Source organism: Podarcis bocagei (genome assembly GCF_964188305.1).
Source record: "Podarcis bocagei genome assembly, chromosome: 4".
Lineage (NCBI taxonomy): Eukaryota > Metazoa > Chordata > Lepidosauria > Squamata > Lacertidae > Podarcis > Podarcis bocagei.
The window spans coordinates 89745626-89765916 of record NC_138128.1 but is presented as its reverse complement, the minus strand read 5'-3'; the positions used below and the strand labels follow the sequence as shown (position 1 = coordinate 89765916).

Here is a 20291-nt window from a genome sequence, read left to right as displayed (position 1 = left end):
CTGTTAGGAGTGAACGTGGAGCACTGGTACCAAACTGTATGGGAAACAGCCTTACTAGAAAAGCTAACCAACAAACCAAAACTAGCACAGGGACAAATAAACAAGGATGCCTTCACCCCAGTGTGGTTCCCCTTTATTAGACACACAGCCCAACAAGAACCCAGCGGCAGCATGCGAATTGACATGGCTAACTTGAGCCAACAACCCTTCATGCACAAACAAAACTTACTGTAGCAATTTACTGTAGCCCCCATGAACACGAATGAATGAATAGAAAGGGAACCTATGCATGTGATTCTGACACAAAAACCTTGCACATACACTGTAAAAATGCAAGTTTACTACGCCCCACCTCTCTTCCCACAACCTTATACTGTATACAACATCGAATAGAACTGATATGTTGAAAGGACTGTATGATGCAAAACAGAGATGTATGTACTTTTGTAACCCAAGAAAATCTTTAATAAAAACAATTTAAAAAAACAACTAAGAGCTGAAACCTGCAGCTCTTTGCACTGCAGCACATTGTTGCAGTCTCATTTAGAAACCTGAAGTGCATAAGCCAGGGCTTTATACTTCACCCTTCCAGTTTTCAAAGTATGCAAATACTAGCTACTGATAAAATGGAACAGCAATCGATTAAAAGGATTATGATTTAATTAGATCTTCAGCCACTGTATGGAGTGACCAAAACCCTGTTCATATGGTAGTAATGTTACTCAAGAACCATTTCTCCAGAATCTGATCCCATATTGCTACTGTGTGTTTGAGTGAGGCATCTAACTGGGCTGTCAAAAGTCCCTGTTACTTGCTAGTCATAGAAACATTTTCACTATTCAAGCACAGTGGTGCCAGCAGGACAGACTTTGGGAGTCCTCTTAGTTATTCTGCCCCAAGCAGAAAAGCTCTAGTTTAGCACATATTGAAGTGAAGTAATATACACCACCACTATCTACAGAGGAAGATCCCTGTATGCCCAAATTTAGGAATTTTATTACAAAACTTTTGACCTCTCCAGCACTCAGGTTTACGCATCCTGATTATATGAGGAAAGTTCAGTGCCATGAGATATTTCATTTCATTTCACTGTTCATTTGTATACTGCCTCTCTATATTACTATACACAAGGAGGCTTGCAAGCTGAAGAAACAACAAAACAGTGAAGATCACACATGTACTAACAATGTGATTAAATACAAAAAAGACTCACCTGTATAATATGTAGTAAGCGTTTCCTAATCTGAGCTGAAACAGACAATAGTGATTTTGTCTGGCAGACTGATGACATCTCAGGGTTGAAGCCTCAACCTACCTTCCAATTCCTATTCTCATACATTTTTAAGCTGTACTACTAGCGTACCCCTGTAACGTGAACAGACAAATCTGGGACTTGGATCTAACATTCTGCCTCTGACAGCCATTCAGCTCAAAGGAAGTTGAAACTAATCACAAAGCTGGGTCATTTCCCAGGATTTTGTTGCTTGAGTGAACATGGAAAGCCCTTAACACAATGTGTTAATGAGCACTGAATTAACAAACACCTATTTAACTAACACACAGTGCTAATGACAGCTTTAAAACTCGAACATTTAGACTATCCAACAACTGTTTGCATTCTTCCAGTACATCTAGGACTCAGTCCAGTTATGGCAGTGAGGAACCCGAGCACAGACTCTCATATAACTTTTAACAGTAGAACTTTATAACCCAAAACTAAACCAGTTGTCTTCGCTGAGAGAGGACCTCAGTGAAGGAGATGCTTGTGGAGCAGCAGCCCAGGCCATGTTGACCCAGTGTTCTTCACAGTTAAGGGGCTAGTAATATTTAACTCCATGTACAGTGGTGCCTCGCAAGACGAAATTAATTCGTTCCGCAAGTTCTTTCTTCTTGCGAGTTTTTCGTCTTGCGAAGCACGGTTTCCCATAGGAATGCATTGAAAATCAATTAATGCGTTCCTAGGGAAACCGCTTGCCAGGCTGGCGGTGCGGAGAAGGGCTTTTCTCCGCACCGCAAGCCTTCAGGACAGGTACGGGAACAGAGGGGAAGGCGCGCAGCGCTTTCCCTCTGTTACCGGGGCTTGCGTGGGAGGAGGGTTTTTCCTCCCCACCGCCAACATTCAGAACAGCATTCTGAATGTTGGCGGTGGGAAGGAAAACCCTCCTCCCGCCCCAAGTCTTCAGGACAGCCATCCGATGCCGGGCTGCGGGAGGAGGCGTCCCCCCCCCGCCCAGCATTGGAGCTTCGTTCCGATGTCCGGGGGCGGGAGGAGACGTTCCCCCCCCCCCGCCGGACATCGGAGCTTCGTTCCGATGTCCGTTGGAGGGAGGAGACGTTCCCCCCCCCCGCCGGACATCGGAGCTTCGTTCCGATGTCCGTTGGAGGGAGGAGACGTTCCCCCCCCGCCCGGCATTGGAGCTTCGTTCCGATGTCCGGCGGCGGGAGGAGACGTTTCCCCCCCCCGCCGGACATCGGAGCTTCGTTCCGATGTCCGGCGGCGGGAGGAGACGTTCCCCCCCCCCCGCCGGACATCGGAGCTTCGTTCCGATGTCCGTTGGAGGGAGGAGACGTTCCCCCCCCCCGCCCGGCATTGGAGCTTCGTTCCGATGTCTGGCGGCGGGAGGAGACGTTCCCCCCCCGGCCGGACATCGGAGCTTCGTTCCGATGTCCGGCGGCGGGAGGAGACGTTCCCCCCCCCGCCGGACATCGGAGCTTCGTTCCGATGTCCGGCGGCGGGAGGAGACGTTCCCCCCCCGCCGGACATCGGAGCTTCGTTCCGATGTCCGGCGGCGGGAGGAGGTCCGAGGACAGTGGGGAAGACGCGCTGCGCTTCCCCGCTGTCCCGGAGATTTCCCTATGGGCTGTCGTCTTGTGAAGCAAGCCCATAGGGAAATTCGTTTTGCGAAGCGCCTCCAAAACGGAAAACCCTTTCGTCTAGCAGGTTTTCCGTCTTGCGAGGCGTTCGTCTTGCGGGGTACCACTGTACGTTTGAACGAGATGAAAAAAGCAAGACAAGAGTAAGCAGACAGAAATAGTTGCATTAGCAGGGGCAGAGAGTAAGGAGGTCAAAACTTTGCCTGCTTCAAGTTTAATAATATGTGAGGTTTTAAGAGTAGGCTTGGTTCCAGACTTTGCTCCTGCTGGTGGGAACTACCCAGAACACAATGTAGTACAGTGGTGGCATTTGCCAGTTTCCCCTTCCCCTGCAGCCTCCAAAAACCTACTCTGAAAGACGGAGACACCTTCTGGATTAGTGTGTGAAGGCTGCAGAGGGAACTGGAAACAGGCAAGTCACCTCCCTTCTACCAGTGAGATCCCTCTGCTATATCAAAAGCTTCACAGACAGGAGCCCTTCCATGCCGGGAGGGTGAAATCTGGACAGATCCATCAGGCTTATACCACTAATAGTACTTCCCAGCAGTTGGAATGAGTTCTAAATTGAGAAGATGCTTAACAAGCATTTGGAAATAATTATGTCTGTGTTCAGGACTGTAGAAGGACGTGAAGATGCTAAAAGAATGTGGCAGGGCTGCCCCTTGTTAGTTTATACTGCTCTGGCATCCTCAAGACACCAGGACACAAACATTAAAAGGAACCAGTATTTTACGCCAAGAAAACAAAACTGCACTGTGTGCAGTTTTTTATCTTACTTCTGGGACAGCTGCTGTGCCTCAAGTAATGCACGTAAATAAGTCATTTGATGGACATCTCAAGGTATAAAATTAATATGGAATAAGTCTGTGGCCAAGTCACTCAGCCAATTCACAACAAATGCAGCTGAGTGGAACTGCATTTTCTTGCAGTTAAATATTTCAGATATTTAACCATTTAATCTCTCCAACCACCCAACCACCTCACAAGTTAAGAGACATTGCTGTTTCTCACCTCTTTAGTGAATGGCATAGCAGATTGGGACAGGTGGAAGCTTCAGATAAACCTGTGGGAAAAGGGGGGGAAAGTCAGTATTGTCCCACATTATGTACATACATTCCGTGGACTCACCCACTTCACCCCCCCACCCTTTATTGTGGAGCAGCATTGGTGTTAAATAGCATATACTTGTTGCACCTTCTAATTGATGTAGGAGGCGATGACACCCCCCCCCCCAATATACAGTGGAACCTCGGTTTTTGAGCGCATCAGAAGCTGAATGGCTTCTGGGGCACATTTCTCGGTTTCCTCAATGGGATTGAGCCTCGGTTGTCGAACATTTCGGAAGTCGAACGGTCTTCCAGAACGGATTACATTTGACAACAGAGGTTCCACTGTATTTCATACACATTTATAATTGTATACATGAGACACTGGAAAGTGGACGTTCTTTGCTGCTTTTGTATTGTACCTGCGGGCTTACCTTTCTTTCTTTCTTTCTTTCTTTCATTTATATTCCACTTTTCCACTAAGGTCCTCGGGGTGGTGTACATGATTCTCCCTCTCCCCATTTAACCTCACAACCACCTTGTGACATAGGTCATGGGAGGTCACCTGTGATAGGGATGGAGGAGCCTGGGAACGCTGGGCACAAATATGGCTGTTACTTTTCAATTTTATTTTTTAAAAAAAAAATCAATAAAAACAAACAACACCCCACCCCAAATTACACACATCATTAATAAAGAGCTGCTAACTCTACATTGCCCATACATGCAAAACCATCACTGACTTACAAATGAAATGTTCCTTTGCCATTTTAGTTAGCTGTGCTTGAGATCTAATCACCCACCATATAATAGTCTCATTAAGTACAGCACTGCTCTACATCCAAGTAACTATATGAGGAAGGATTGTAGGAATGAGCACACCAGCTCTGCCCCTGTCACCTTCCTCAAGTTGGAGCAAACTTCTGACATAGGGAGGCTTCCTTAACTCGGGGACTTCAAAGATTCTAAAATGTGCTGGGAACCTCCCCATTCCAGATATTTGCCCCCAGGAGGTCAACTAAAATGGTTGATTGTGTTGTGTTCCTCATTACGCAAACAAAAACAGAAGCAAACCAATCCGAGATGAGGCCCATGCACAAACTTTATTGTGCGCTTCTTATTATAAAATACTTGAATGGTTTAAAACATGCATCAAAGAGCCAACTTAGGGTCACACACAAGTTCCACTTTGTGGCAAATACACTGCAGGTGAAATCCATTGCCGTAAGATTCCAACAGCTTCCCACAGAATAAGAAAGGTAAGTAACAAAATGTGGGGAGAATTTAACTACAGTTCCTCATTCGTTAGATCAACACATGGTTTGATTTTATTTTAACCGAACAGTTCAGCTATCAAAAACATAACATGCATCTTGATTTTATATCTTCACTAACATCATAATGTCCAGAGTAATTATGCATTGTATGGCCAAAAGTTCAAAACAAAAACAACCAAACAGAATTAAAAGGACACACTTGCAGCCACTCAGCCCAACAATTATTAACTATTTAAGCAACTTTAATACAATAAACTAAAAATACCCATAACAGCTGTGCTGCATAACCTATAGGATGTTTTCTCCTGTACACCCTAGGTCTATATATTAAATATCTGCAAAATTAAAACATGCATACAGAAAATACAAAGCCAAGCTTTACAGATCTGATATGAATCAAATTTACTTGAAACGTAATGTACAAAGTACCTTAATTTTAAACTTTTTTTTTATACTGTTAATAGTTCTTTTAACATTCAAGTGTGAGGAAAGTCTCAAAAAGTTGGGCAAAAAAGTTTCTAAATTAAAATATTTTTCAAAAGCTATGGTTCAAGTAATAAACATTTTTATATAGAAATCTTCTGATAAGTTTTAACTAAAAATAATATGTTGAACATTATACAGAATTAGCAACAGGAGTATACCCAAGACCAGAAATTTACATAATTACTAAGATTTTTGGCATTTCTTCCTCACTTATTTAAAACACAGACATGTCTGCAGCCTCAGATTTATATTTTAAGACCACTGTAAAACTATCATTTAAAGACAGTTCATAAGACCATTAAATAAATACGGATGCATTAGAACGTCCGATTTAAAAACAAAAGAAAACCACCTCACAAACCCACCACCTAGCTCTACAATCCCATTCTGTAAACATAAAAAGTGTTGACAATGATAAAAAAGTAACATGCTAAGTCTATAGTGATAACAGCAGAAGCTTGTCCCTGGATCTCTCTCCACAAGTGAGTTCCAAATATGCACTGTTAATATTCATGTTGTCACTTTTAGAAGAGTGGCTGTCATCTCCAAAGCATCATGGCTTCTCTTCTGTAAGATCAAGTTGTGATTTCGCTCCGGGTAAAGCGTGGGGACTGCATCTCCCTGGGATGTTTTGGCTACTGTCTTTTCAAGAAGCAGTCCTCAACGAATTATTACGTAAGTAAGCAGATGCGATGGTCACTGTGCCTTGTTGTTGCCAGCACCATTGTTTCCGTTGGCATTTGTTGCGTTCACAGAATTAATGCCACCCTGAAGAAGAGCATCTTTCCTCGGCGGCATTCGCTCATTGATCCTATCCAGTCCTTTTGCCTCTTCAAAACTGCAGATTTTATGTTGTGGAGAGAATCCTCGTATTGCTTAACAAAAGGCAAATTAGACATGTCAGTAATGGGAAAAAGCTCTGCGTATTCTTAGTAACTTCTAATAAATAATATCAAAATGTAAAAAAAAGGGGGGGAAGACACCCACAAAAGCAGTAAGTTAGATTAAATATGATTTTATGTATTTACACTTCTCTTGTAAAAAGTGAGCAGAGTTGTACAGCCTCTCTGACTTTTCTTCACTATAGCATACCAATTTTTGCTTAAGGCCGCTAGGCATTCCAAACATCACTTATGAGAACACAAAAACTAAAGTTGGCAGCAATGCAAGATATGACTGTGAATACCTAGGCTAAACATGTGAGAATAACCACAACAGCCTTGGAAGCCACCTTAAAATAAGGACAATACCTAGACTTCAACAGATCACCTTACACATCAGGCAGGATCCCATTTTATTTTGAACACTGATAATAAGACCATTTTTCAGTTTTGAAGAACAATGACATGTGCACACACGGCTATAGAAACTAGAGTTCTGTAAAATGGTGCCAAGCATCTTACTCCATTTTCCACCACCAAGACAATCCCATCCTGCAATTGTAACTAATCATCAACAGTGATGTATAAATATGGTGCTTGAACCATTAGGGAGCTTGCTGGCCCGGCAAGTTCCTCTGAAGGTTTTTAAGGAGATGCTGAGCCACTAATAAGTATAGTCCAAGTCTTCAGACTTGGCACACATTTAAAAAGCATCAGGCTTACAGATTAGTCTACAAACGTGATTAGACCACAGATTTGCTTGGTACTGGTAGCTCATTTGTGCACATATACATACTTTGTGGCTTATAGTAAAGCAATGGCCTGACAAAGACGGGATATAAAAGTCATCATGGAGATAGTGGCTATTAAGGCTAGGACCCAAAGAAGACTTCAGGAAACTTTATCCACACCACCCAAGCAACTGAACAGAGTTGCCAAAGCAGTGACATGGCATGAAAGGTTGCCGTTCCAAAAAAGATGCATCTCTGGAAATAAGGTAAGCCCTTGGCCATGTCTAAATTATTATTCGGCTCTCATCCAAAGTTAACATTTTATACTTTGCCAGCTTCCTGGCACTCAGTGTTCACAAATGAATACTACACATTATAAAAACACCTTTATAAAACTAAACCTTGCACTACCAGATGGGTTATGAGAAAGAAACGAAAAGACACAGACTTCAATCCAGAAAACCATATGGGAAGCTATCTGCGCACAGTGGAAGAGAGGAGGGCTGCATTTATTGTATGGCACCAGAAACTACATTTGAAACTCATGGCTATGATGTATTGTTGAGAAGTCACATTCAAAATATTGGGTGAAGGGGGGGGGGAGCTAGGAAATATGAAACGCTCAATTTGAGTGTTCAAGCCATGCATATACTTAAAAGTGGCCTGCTGGATTGGAGACATTTAAAATCCATTATCACCAGAGGAAGTATGTCAACTAAAAGAGGGGACATAAACATAGCATGCTATTACGCTAACGAAAGAAAACACATCCCTATTCCACAGTCAGAAAAAGCAAATCACCCCAAAAGCGAAAGGCAAGTCATCATCAAGACAAGGCAAGACAAAATGCTACAGATAACAGCAAATGAATCAGTGTATTGATTCATCTCTGGTTGTGCAAGTTGAAAGAGCAGAACAGACTTTTAAATCCCTCCCAGACCCCAATCCCAGCCAGTAGCAAAGACACTGAGACCATACCTTTTTCAGCCTCAATTGCCTCTACTGTGGCTGTACAGAAGTGAGTAGATGCATGCAAAATGAATGAGAAAGATGAAGAGTGTAATATCACATAGCAGAAAAAAATATGATTATTATTATACTAGCTGAAGGTTGATTTAATAAGTCCTTTTTGAAAATAAAAAATTCCTTGCTCTTTTGGCTTTGATACTACCATTTATTTATTTATTTTTAAAGAAACCACAGGTTAATATGAGTTCCCAACAACATGGAAAGGGCTGAAAGGGACAGTTTGTAATGTTTCGGGAGGACTTTCTTCATTAGTCCACAATACCAACATGCAATAAAATATCAAGTATTTTATTCCTGAGCCAAACACAAGAATTTAAGAAAGGAACGTTTCTTATCATCATCATGAGTAACTGCTGCTTTACATACAATGATGATATTTTTAAAAAATGTAACCAGTTGCCATGCAAACTAAGAAGACGAAAGTCTGCATGTTTGTAGGTGAGCTGCAGTTAATAACGGGCATCCCCAGATTTTAAAAATGGATGTGACCCCCCCCCTACTGTTTAAAGTAGCTATGAAAAAAATAAAACCTTGGATATTCTTCTGCACATTTTCTAATATGCTTATGAACAGACTAACACTATTTCACATGAGAAGGAACGTAAAGACCCTTCACTGATAGCCAAGGTAAAACAAACTGATGATCACATCATCAAGAATTAACTGTTTTTCTTTGTAATTTCCTTTGAAGAGATGAAATATTCAAACATCTGTGTACCCACCATGACAACTGAAAAAGCAGTGACCCATGCCATTAGCTCAGTAAGCTCTTAGAGGACAAATACCTGTTCTATAAAGCAATGATCTCTTATTACCATCAAAAAAGTTCCTCTTCTGCGTTTACCATCAGTAGGATAGGATTAAGAAATAGGTGGGAACAAAATTTACAAATGAATGTAGAGGAGTGGAAACTGGAGGAGTTATGGACAACAAGGTCTTTCAGATCAATATTGTGTTTACAGAATTACCTACAAACTCACCCACAATGAAACCATTGATATAGACGATGAAGCCAACCTATAATTCTCAAGTTTTAGATTGTCAGTTTGTCATTTAAGTGCAGAACTGTATTCTTTGAAATACGATGAAACATTTGTTTTGGCATATATTGTTAGAAGTTACAGTGATAAAGCTTTGCTTCAAAATGTGTTTTATGTGCATTAAAAAAAACAACCCAAACACTGTTGTATTTTTTAATCAGGGTTTCTTTTGGGGGGGGGTAGAAATCTCCCAAGATACCGCGGGAACAGATGAGGACTAATAAAAAACATTGTAGAAACTAATTTCACCTCTTTCAGGAATAACCAAACTGAAGTCCCAAGTGTTAAACTCTCCTTTAACACAAAAGCCCACTTCAAATTTCTTAAGAAACCCGCTTGAGTTTCAAAAGGAGCTTGCCATGCTCCTGGATCTGGAAATGGGACTGAAAAAGCCCTTCTGAGTTTGGATGCAACAACAGACTACAGTTTATTATTGTAGGAATAAACCTAGGCTGGCAGTGGGCTTCTTTGTTCCTCTCTTCTGCTATAGGATTGGCTGTGAAGAAACATCAGAAGCTTCTGCTTCTGTTTTTGACTAGCTCCAGTTTCATACTACATTTGAAACTGGATAAACTGCAGTTGGTGTTAACTGTGGTTTACTGAAACAAGCCCATTTCAAACTGTAGTTTATGAACAGTTCAGGTGAAATGTTATCCCTAAACTGTGGTTAATTGACAACTGAAGCTGAAGATTCCAATCTCCTCCTTGTGGCTGTTGTAAACGTGGCAGAGAAGAGCACAAGGTTGACTAGGCTCCTTCTTGTAATGGTAAAACAGTTTATCGTTCTGTGTGAACATAGCAAGAGGGCCATAGCATTAGTTTGTAGGCAAAGCCTGGATTGTTCCTACTGGGCACCCTTCAAACTCAAGAGACAATATCTTATTTTTTCTGAATCCCATTGCACCACAACCCAGGTCACTGAAAACCAGTGACATAAAGGTTGCTGTCTTTTAAAAATAATTCAGTCTAGTCAAGGAAGACAGGGAAACATTTGCCTTTTTCTTCATGTAATTTTTCCTCCTATGACAAGCAATACAGCAGCAGCAACAGTGCACTTATCAGGGTGCTGGTTTGGAAATGCAGTTACTACCTCACAGAGTTCACCTTCAACCATCTTACTACTTACTACGAGACCAGTCCATCTACAAGTGTGTAAGATGGTTAAATCCTAGACTACAACAACAGTGCAAAGGGAGGTGATTGTGGGATGCAAGAACACACACATACCAGCACAATCAGAGATACCGTTTTAAGCATGTAATTCCAACCAAACATGATGAAATTACTTAACTTGCATCAGGTCTGGCACAAACTAAACTAGTGAGCTGAATTAGCTTCTCTGAAATGCTAATCCCATTTCTGGCAGGGTTTTTCCCCCTCTAGCAAAAAAGATACCAAAACTCAAATATCTCGATGTAGTATTTCATTTGTACCTCATAGTTCTGAAAGATTACCTGAATTAAAGAATGGAAATGTCAGGCTATTAAGGGCTGGATGCCCACTCCCAACAGCTTCACCCATAAGATGCAGCTGCTCTTACAAAAAAATAAAATAAAATATAGGATAAAAGCAATGGTGCTCAATCAAATCTTTCATCACAAGAAGCCATTTGATTTATATTGCTACTATATTAATTTTAATGTAGACAACACTATGGCATTACTCCTTTGGAAAACAAAATGACTCCTGAATGCCAGTTTTCTATTTGTCCAATTTACTATAACATTTCATTGTTGTAAGTGATGAAAGATTTGTGTTACAACTTTCCATTAAACATTAGAAACGTCTAACTTGCAACAGGAATCAACTGGTTTACCCTATCAACAACAGTAGAAATTGTGTGAGCACCTTAAAAATCTACTGTATTCACAACATTTCTGTTAAACTGTTGCCATTTGAGGCTCCTAAAGGAGTAAAGTTAGTTAAAATTCTAAGTTGTGGTCATGCTGAAATTAAAATTTTTGATTGATGTTATATGTCAGGTCCACTTGTCTTGTTTTAAAACAAACATGAGACAACATTATCAAGTCTGATCAAATGCGTATGTTCCAAATCTCTACAGCTTACATAGTGCTGAGAAAACTACAATATGCAAGCTGGGTAGTGAATATACACACTGAAAGTAACATTTAGAGGGGGAAATCTGATGATACAAGGAACATACACACCATTTGCTATTACAGACATTCACAGATCACATACATACATATATAAGGACTTATGAAAAGTGAACTTGGAGACATTACATGCTCCAAGAGGATAATGATAGTAAATAAAACAGTTTAAATAATATTAAAAGGTGTTAACTCAAACAAAAATTATTTTAGACTGACACAGTACCAGAAAAGTTTCACAAATTTACATTAAAATGTTGAATTTTGATTACATTAGGTGGAAAAAAAATTTCTTTTGACAGACAAGAAAAAACATGTGCTGTAAAATTGAACTCAGATGTTACAGAAATATTGACACAGAAAACTAAAGTGTTTTCTGTTAATAAAGCTCAGGAACGCCCACTTTCTTTCTTGACATCCATTACAAAAAAATGAACTATATAGTCAGAAGAAATTAAAAAAGAAAAAAGAATCTCACAATATTCTTCTGGCAACAACTAATCCATCAACTTTTATAAAGTATTCAATGAGCCAGAATACAGGTGTATTTTCTTTTTATTTTCATGCAAAAAATATAAGCACACTTAAACACCCTTTGAGTCTGACTTATTTACAAGGTTTTCATTTAGCCCCTTTATTCTCAATTGGATTTTATAACAGCTATTGGTTATTTTTCAGTTACATTAGCCATCAGAATGCATCGGGTGCAGCGTCAAATGCAGCCAACCTCAAAAATAAGGTGCTACAAAGTTGCTTGTACATCAAGAGACAGACAAGTGTCTGAGATAGTGATTTAATTTTTTTACACACTTATACAGACATACAGCGATACCTAGAGAAAGACAAGACAGATCTAAAAAAAGCAGCTACATCTGCAGAGGAAGGAAATAGCAACTTACAAGGACAATTCAGGGAAGTCAAGTAGTATTACACAGAACATTTGACAAACAACATGAAGGAACAAACTTTGGCATCAATCACCAGGGTACGAAACAAAGCACATTTTCCATCCGTGGAATGCAAAATTGAGCTTGGAAACTTGTAGCTATCAATACTAAAAGGCAACTGGCATTTACTAAACAGATTAACGTCTGTAATAAAACTGTAGGAATAAAGAATAAGGCCATATGTGATATCTGATGAAATAATGGTGTCTCTTTAATTTTCTGACCTACCCTGCCAACCTTTTCCCAGTTCATAAATAATCTTGCTATCTGAAATGCTCTATCAAGGAAAGCTCAACGACAGACAAAGATTAGCACAGCGTGACTAATACTGTTTGCTTTTTGTTTAATACCCTGGTTAAATACTGATTTTACATTGCCTGATTAATACATAAAGTTATGCTTTATCATCAGCCGCTAAGACAAGAACTGAAAAGCATAAGGAATTCCCTGCATGCACTGTGTGTGGTGTTAGCGAAAGAGTGAGATGTGCCCCATTCCATCTGAGGCACAGCAAGTTGCATAACATCATTACCACTTTGCAAGGTCTGGCGTCCTCCAGCCAATACTCCACTAGGTAACATTCCAGTGGGAGTCAAACCCTTGAGTGTCAGTACACTTTCACTCTCTTCCCTGAATTTAGGAGACAAAAAAGGGGAGGGGGGAAACTGTTTTACCCAAAGAGGTCTTCATACCCAATATACTTCAGACTTGCATGCAGGTCCATGCCTGAGCTCTTCTTATCCCCCAAATCCACTGTCTCCTATCTAACACTGAAGAACCGGGAAATGTAATACTGCAAGTGAAAATAGCAGGGAGGGTGTGATTTAGAATAGTGAGAGGAAGGTGAAGGCTGGGGAACACAATCTCAGGAGAGGTCTGCCAGCCCTGCTCCCTGGAAGGAAAGAAAGGCACTTCCTCCTCCCATTATACGTACAGTCGTACCTTGGATCCTGAACACCTTGGTACTTGGACGTTTTGGCTCCTGAACGCTGAAAACCCGGAAGTGAATGTTCTGGTTTGCAAACATTCACTGGAACCCAAATGTCTGACAGGGCTTCCGTGGCTTCCGATTGGCTGCAGCACCTTCCTGCAGCCAATCAGAAACCGCGCTTTGGTTTCCAAACATTTTGGAAGTCGAACGGACTTCCAGAATGGATTCCATTCAACTTTCAAGGTACGACTGTACATCTTTGGCATCTTCTTGCCTTTCAAAAATATTATATGTCAGGAGCTACTCTGAGCTTGGATGTGGCAGGATTATTATTTTTAAGCGAAACCAAATACCAGATCCCTTTGTTCTTGTCTCTTACTCCTGCTGCCTTTAAATTCTGTTTCTTGTGTTGTCCATTCACTGCGCCCATGACATCATTTCCCTTCCCTCCTTTGCACCTGTCTTTCAGAGCCCATTTCTTTGGCACAGCTTTTCTTGCCATTATTTTTTACTCTTTTGATCCTGCCATCACCTTTGCTCTGCTCTCATTATTCAGCTGCATGAGAAAGGGTTAGGATAGCTCCACATTCTGAAAAACAAGTATTGGTGCTAAATAAATGTTTAGCAGAAGTACAGTATTAGCAATAGATAACTCATCTATTTAAAAAGTTACAGCCGCACTTAATTGTAAGAGTGGGTAGGGAGCGGCTAACGCGTAGTCTTTCCATATAAACAGATCAGACAAGTTGAGAATAGTAATTACCTGAGAACAGAGAAGACTCTTGCCATCTTGCCAATTGCACGGATTTTGTTTCTGATTATTTCTTTTCGTGCTGCAGCTGTACCTACTTCCAATGGAAGAAGAAAGTCTCAAGCTAATGGAGCACACAACAAAAATTGCATACAATGTGACCATCAATAAAACTGTGATAACATATGGTTCTCCTTCAGCCTGGAACTTAAGGTGATTGAATAATGAGGCCTCATCACAGACAAATCTCTTCAGTCCACAGATCACCAAACATCCTGAAAAGATTAAACAGTTCTAAACACTAAGTGACAAATATCAAGACTATTAATTGCTGCCAATTGTTTACTGATGGCATTTCATTCTTAGGCTTTTGACTGCTGATCTCTTAAACAGTTATGAACCTGACTGAGCACAAATAGAAAATTCAAGGAATAAATGGGACTTATACCATAGCTGGCATTCAAATTACTAACTGGCAACCTAAATGTGCTCCAAATTGACAGTGTTCTAGAACACTGAACAGCATGTCTATTCATCCATCTCTCCCTCTATCTCCCACAATCACTATATTTTATTCATGTAAATCAGTTCAGGACTTTCTGTTGTGGGAAGTGATTCATGAATTCAATTAGCTAGCTAACATCCCCTCTCCTAGCATGTATACTTCATTCCAACCTAAGTGCTGTTTCACTTGTAAGTTTCTTCCAGGCAGATACCGTATTTTCCCGTGTATTGGACACCCCAATGTATAGGACAACCCCTATTTTTGGGGACTCCAAATTTAGAAAGTGGGGGGAGATTGCCCTGACTTGTAGAGCTTTTTTGGGGGGGAAATAGTTGACAAACGCTGACAGCCGCACGCATCCAACAAGCTGCCTATCAGCTGTTCCCTCGTGGCAGAAACACACACACACACACACACTTCGCTTTCTTGGGGGGGGCAGAGTTGTTGAGCTGCTCTGCTTTGCTGGAGGCTAGGGAACAGGCAGGACACGATTGCGCGCAGCCAGGCAACAAGGCTTGCGAGGAGGAGGCCACCTCTGCCATCGCTCCTCCCTACACATGCAGTAAACGGACCACCTGCTCCTTTCAGGAAGCTGATAGCTGATAGCAGAAACCACCTATCAGCTTCCCGATCGCCACCAGCAGCCGCCAATCATGCTCCTGCTTGCTGCAACAAAGGCAGCTGCCTATTGGCTGCTGCAGCGGCAATCAGGAGGGCTAATGGTGGTGATCGGGCAGCTGTGACGCGAGCGGTTGTGTGCTGCGTTCCGGCGGCCAATGCTGAAAATTGCTCACCTGCTGGAACGAAGCGCGAGCCCGAGATTGTAAGCGGCAATTGGTCGCTTGATTGTGTGTGGAGAGGGGAATGTTGAAAATTGCTCACCCACCGGAAAGAAACGCGAGCCTGATTTTGTAAGCGCCGATTGTAAGCGACACGAGCAGTTGTGTGCTGCGTTCTGGGGGGTGAGCGATTTTCAGCATCCCCGCCCCCCAATCAAGCGGCCAATCACCACTTACCATCTCAGGCTCGTGCCAAAAAACCATTCGCCCAACCTCCCTCAGCACTACCCGTGTATAATATGATCCTAAATTTTGAACCTCATTTTTGGGTCAAAAAAGCTCCTCTTATACACGGAAAAACACGGTATCTCTTCTTTGTTTGAAAAATTAGATTAGACTCCCATACACACACATGAACATGGTTTTCCTTCAGGGATGTGGTCTACAAAGATTGTAGGACAGGGGTGCGGGACCTTTCAGCTCAAGGGCCACATTCCCTTCTGGGCAGCCTGCCAGGGGTGGGCAGCGTCAGATGCAAAGAGCATGTATACCTTACCTTTGTACTGCAGGCTACCTGCTTTAACTACATATGAAACTCAGTTGCATGATTCCCCCTTTAAAAAAATACTAAGCTCTGGGCATGGATAGGAACAAAAATCCCACCAACAACACAAGAAAGCAGGAAGGTGGGGGGGGAGGAGACTAGAATGGAAGTTGTCTCCTCAACCAATGAACTGTAAGACTGTACTTAATACAGTGTGCAACTGGGAGACATATAAGGAACAAAAGGCAGTTTCCAATATAGTTTTCAAAGGAAGACTAGAGAATTACTGGGACATTTCTTCTTTATTTAAGATGCACACTTAGTAGGCAATCTAGCATGCCACTACCAGCATACTGGTTGCATAATTTACATTCTTATCATAATTGTGTTTAATATCTGTCCCCAAAGCCTGGTCAATAAAGGTCATGTCTGGGTTATATTTGGTGCACCCAAGGATTTGGGCAAGCCCCATGGAATGTTTAATTTTTACTTTTAAACAATAGAACCATCCCCACTATGTGATACCACAGCTTTAAAAAGCCCCCCCCCCAAAGGTTTTCCATGCAACGGGGAGGCTGGGAGAGGGCCATTAATGAAACACAAGTCGAAAGCTCCCTCACGTGTGTAGAGCAAGTTGCACAGTTCTTTGGATCTGCGGCAATAACACTGCAGCAATATTTAGTAACAGGCTCTTTCAAAGCTATTAAAATATACTTCGGCTCATAATGAAAGTTCTGCGAGGAATTCCACACAGCACCAAGCAGATTGCTCTATCAGTACAAACACTTATGCTTATGCTGATGGAGCAATCTCTGCTCACCTTCCTCCCATGTGCCTTTCTGGGAGTTCTCCTAACCTCCTCCATGCAAATGGGGAGGGGTAAAAACAGGGGACTTGTGGGGAGAGGACGGTGCAGGGAAAGCCCTGTTGTGCTAGCGAAAGTCTTTGCGCAAACTTCTGCTTGCAGGCCTGGTTAAAAGGGACCCCTGACCATTAGGTCTAGTCGTGGACGACTCTGGGGTTGCGGCGCTCATCTCGCTTTACTGGCCAAGGGAGCCGGTGTACAGCTTCCAGGTCATGTGGCCAGCATGACTAAGCCGCTTCTGACGAACCAGAGCAGTGCACGGAAACGCCATTTACCTTCCCGCCGGAGCAGTACCTATTTATCTACTTGCACTTTGACGTGCTTTCGAACTGATAGGTTGGCAGGAGCAGGGACTGAGCAACAGGAGCTCACTCCGTCGCGGGGATTTGAACTGCCGACCTTCTGATCGGCAATCCCTAGGCTCTGTGATTTAACCCACAGCGCCACCCGCGTCCCTGTAGGCCTGGTTAGTTCTTCCCTTTGTGGAAGAAGCTACTCTAGTAATATAAATTATTCTAACTTATTATACACATCAACTTGAAACTAGCACAATAGTGATGTAAAGTTTCTCATACAAATATTAGCTGGAAGAGAACAAAATTACTGCACAAACAGCAACTGAAACATTACAGAGATCACATTTCATGCACCATTTGTAATGTAGAATGCTTACACTAAAATCATAAACAAGGCAGACAACTGAAAACTTTCCTACACATGCAGGATCAGAAAAAGAGATATTAAAAGTAGGGAAAATATGAAAGCTACTACAAAAGGGGAATGGAAAAGAGGAGAAACCCTTCATGCACAGAAAGACTGGCAATAAAACAAATACTACACATTTATATAAGGAAAATATATAAATGTGTTCTCTACTTTGATAACTTTGATAAGCCATATTTCAAAACAATATTACTCCGTCTTTTCTGTACCTTTTTTATTGCCATATATGATTCGTTCTTCAGATGGAGAGTCCAGAAAAAAAGAAAGTGAACGATGGAGAAAAAGGTGAGTGAGGAAAACTAAAAGGAAGAGCTTTTACATTGGCAGTGATAATAAAGAATGGAAGTTGAAAAGAAAAATGAGGAGGAAAAATGGAAAACTGCTACTCTCATAGAACACTGCATACTGCTGAGTGCATTTTTAAAATATATTGGTAGCATTTGTAATGTCTGTTCAGTATTCAGTGAGTGTTGACAGGATGATATAAAGTGTAGGAAAGACATAAATTTCAAGTAACACAAATATACAAACAAACACTGTTAAATATAGTATAAAAAGCACCCCGAAGTCAAAATAAGTCAAAGTTGTTGCTACTGAACCGTAGATCGACCAAATTCACTTATAGTGCTATAAACAAAACAGACTTCATAGCTTTCCTTGCAATGAGTAATAATAAAGTACATGTATCAGGAAGCAGAAATGTGAAATATGGGCTAAATAATTGATAATCTACAGCCCTATTCAGTCATTCTCCCCTCTGGACAAGCTTTCCTTGCTACCAATCCCATCTTTCTCCTCACAGTTTTGGGGCTGAACTTGGGCAGCAAGGAGTCTTTTCTACTTGCACAGGCTCCACTTATGATTTAGCCCCTAAGTCAGGGTTCTAGATTGCCCAAGGGAGCCTAGTCAAGTTCCCTACTGAAGAGATTTAGCCCTCAATATGTTGGGGGTGTGTAGGAAGTGTTGGGGTCAAGTAGTTCATCCCTACTCTGCCCCTTGCATGATGGCAATCGTGTGTGTGTGTGTGTGTGTGTGTGTGTGCGTGCGTGCGTGCGTGTGTTGCAGGGGGAGACAATGAAGGAGCAGGTCTCGTGTCTTTTTATTCTATGCAATGGAATAAATATTTTACATGAAGAATTTTAATACAGAAAATATAGGCACACCAAGTTTTCAATTCTTAATATACCAGAATCATTTGAAGACTCTCTTTTAAAAATCTAATAGCATTCCTCAGAAGTTCACAAATTATGCACAGAATAAAATCTTTCAGGAATTCACAGTACAGAGCCGTAAGTCATAAAAGTAGCCTTACCGTCAAATTGATCTTCACCCTCAGTCATCAGTTCATCATCAGAACAAATACTCAGAACATTCACCAGCATTTCTGTCACTAAATAAAATAAAAAAAAATAAATCCAACACATCATAATACTTATTATAAGCTGAATAGTTTAAAATTCTACAATACTATTAAAATGCAAAATACACTGGAGGGAAACAACAAAATTATATGAAAAGCTAAATAGGTCAACTTCCAGTCCTTCACTGTAAGTCATTTAATAAAAGAACAGCACTGCTGTTCTTAGAAATTAAGAACAATTGGTGCCATTAGAGAGCTCACAAACAGGGCATGAAGGCATCAGTCCTTGCTCCCAGCAGGGGCTGCGTTCCAGATTGTGTGAAATCACATGCAATTTAAACAGCCTGCAAGCACCCCGTTCGGCCTCATTCCACCCTGCTCCACCCCATCCTGCCCTTCTAATGACACTTTTTATGACATTTCCGAGTTACTTCTGGGTTTGGTGCTGTGCATGATTGCATGCATATCAGTTGCGCCTAAAACGGGAAGTTCTTGTGCAGTATATTGATGGCTGCTGACTCTTAACAGAAATGTCTGTTTTACATACATAAATAAAAATCTGCAGCCCAACAATGTAAAGCACAACTATAGTACTGTGTGTAACGTACTATGCTGAACCCACCTAACAGTCAAACATGGCAACTCAGCGGGGCTCAAAAAGCATCGCATTCAGCTACCTGCCTGGAACAACAAGCATTGTAATTTAGCTACCTGCCTGAAACAAAAACCAAAACAAACAAAACAAACAAAACAAAAAACAAAAATAAACAAAAACAAAAGCGAATATCAAACAATGGGCAAAAATACAGTTTGTAGGCGGTGTCTGAATTGGTGGGCTACAGGCAGGTTTTATCTGGCCACACAGATACACACAAGCTATCAATTGAAAGCATGCATTTAAATCTACTTGCATAAATGTAGCACTAGATAAGTGGCAAATGTTTGAGTGACAACCTGTTTTTATGCCTTGTTTCATGATATGACGTACCTTTTTCTCCAACAAATGGCAAAGACCATGTGAAGACATCCATAAAATTTGGCAACCAATAAGGATGCGGTGAACAGTTGAACTGCCGAATATTCATAACATTATTTTCATATTTCAATACAGCAGCTGTAAAAAAGTTTTAGTGATTAGCTGAAATTATGTATCAAGCAATCAATAATAATTGCAAACCTTTCAGCTAGCACATTCATTCCAACACCTGAGGGTTGTTTGACATTTTTTAAACAGCCAACAGTTGTGTGAATTGTAGATTCTATCGGGCTATTCATATGCGAGTTTAAGCAGGCACAAGCCCCTTAGTTTGTGAGCCTGGCTAGCAAGAAACACAAACCATGAATTGGTTTGTTTGAACAAAATAATATACAATTGTCACAAACAAGGACTAGGAGTTACTAATTTCAG

At 41.2% G+C, this 20291-nt stretch overlaps 1 protein-coding gene and 1 long non-coding RNA gene across 11 annotated transcripts in view; one reads left to right on the top strand and one right to left on the bottom strand.

The window, feature by feature from the left end:
- Nucleotides 1-2995: 2995 nt before the first annotated feature.
- Nucleotides 2996-4548, top strand: LOC308585842. The gene is made up of 2 exons (XR_014007618.1): nt 2996-3308; nt 3343-4548. It is a non-coding gene; the product is annotated as an uncharacterized lncRNA (long non-coding RNA).
- A 456-nt stretch (nt 4549-5004) lies between these two features.
- The window catches only part of PPP3CB (protein phosphatase 3 catalytic subunit beta), a 41981-nt gene continuing 26694 nt past the window's right edge, over nt 5005-20291 (bottom strand). For 4 of the 10 annotated variants that reach the window (XM_081191716.1, XM_081191712.1, XM_081191707.1 and 1 more), the window contains 7 exons: nt 19872-19997; nt 18836-18913; nt 17733-17759; nt 14120-14204; nt 12958-13055; nt 8274-8303; nt 5005-6558 (listed from right to left, as the gene is read on the bottom strand). In XM_081191716.1, the coding sequence (XP_081047842.1) occupies nt 6380-6558; nt 8274-8303; nt 12958-13055; nt 14120-14204; nt 17733-17759; nt 18836-18913; nt 19872-19997 (623 nt within the window). In that variant the 3' untranslated portion in view covers nt 5005-6379. The remainder of the gene's footprint in view (nt 6559-8273; nt 8304-12957; nt 13056-14119; nt 14205-17732; nt 17760-18835; nt 18914-19871; nt 19998-20291) is intronic. The other 6 variants (XM_081191714.1, XM_081191711.1, XM_081191713.1 and 3 more) reach the window with 4 other exon arrangements.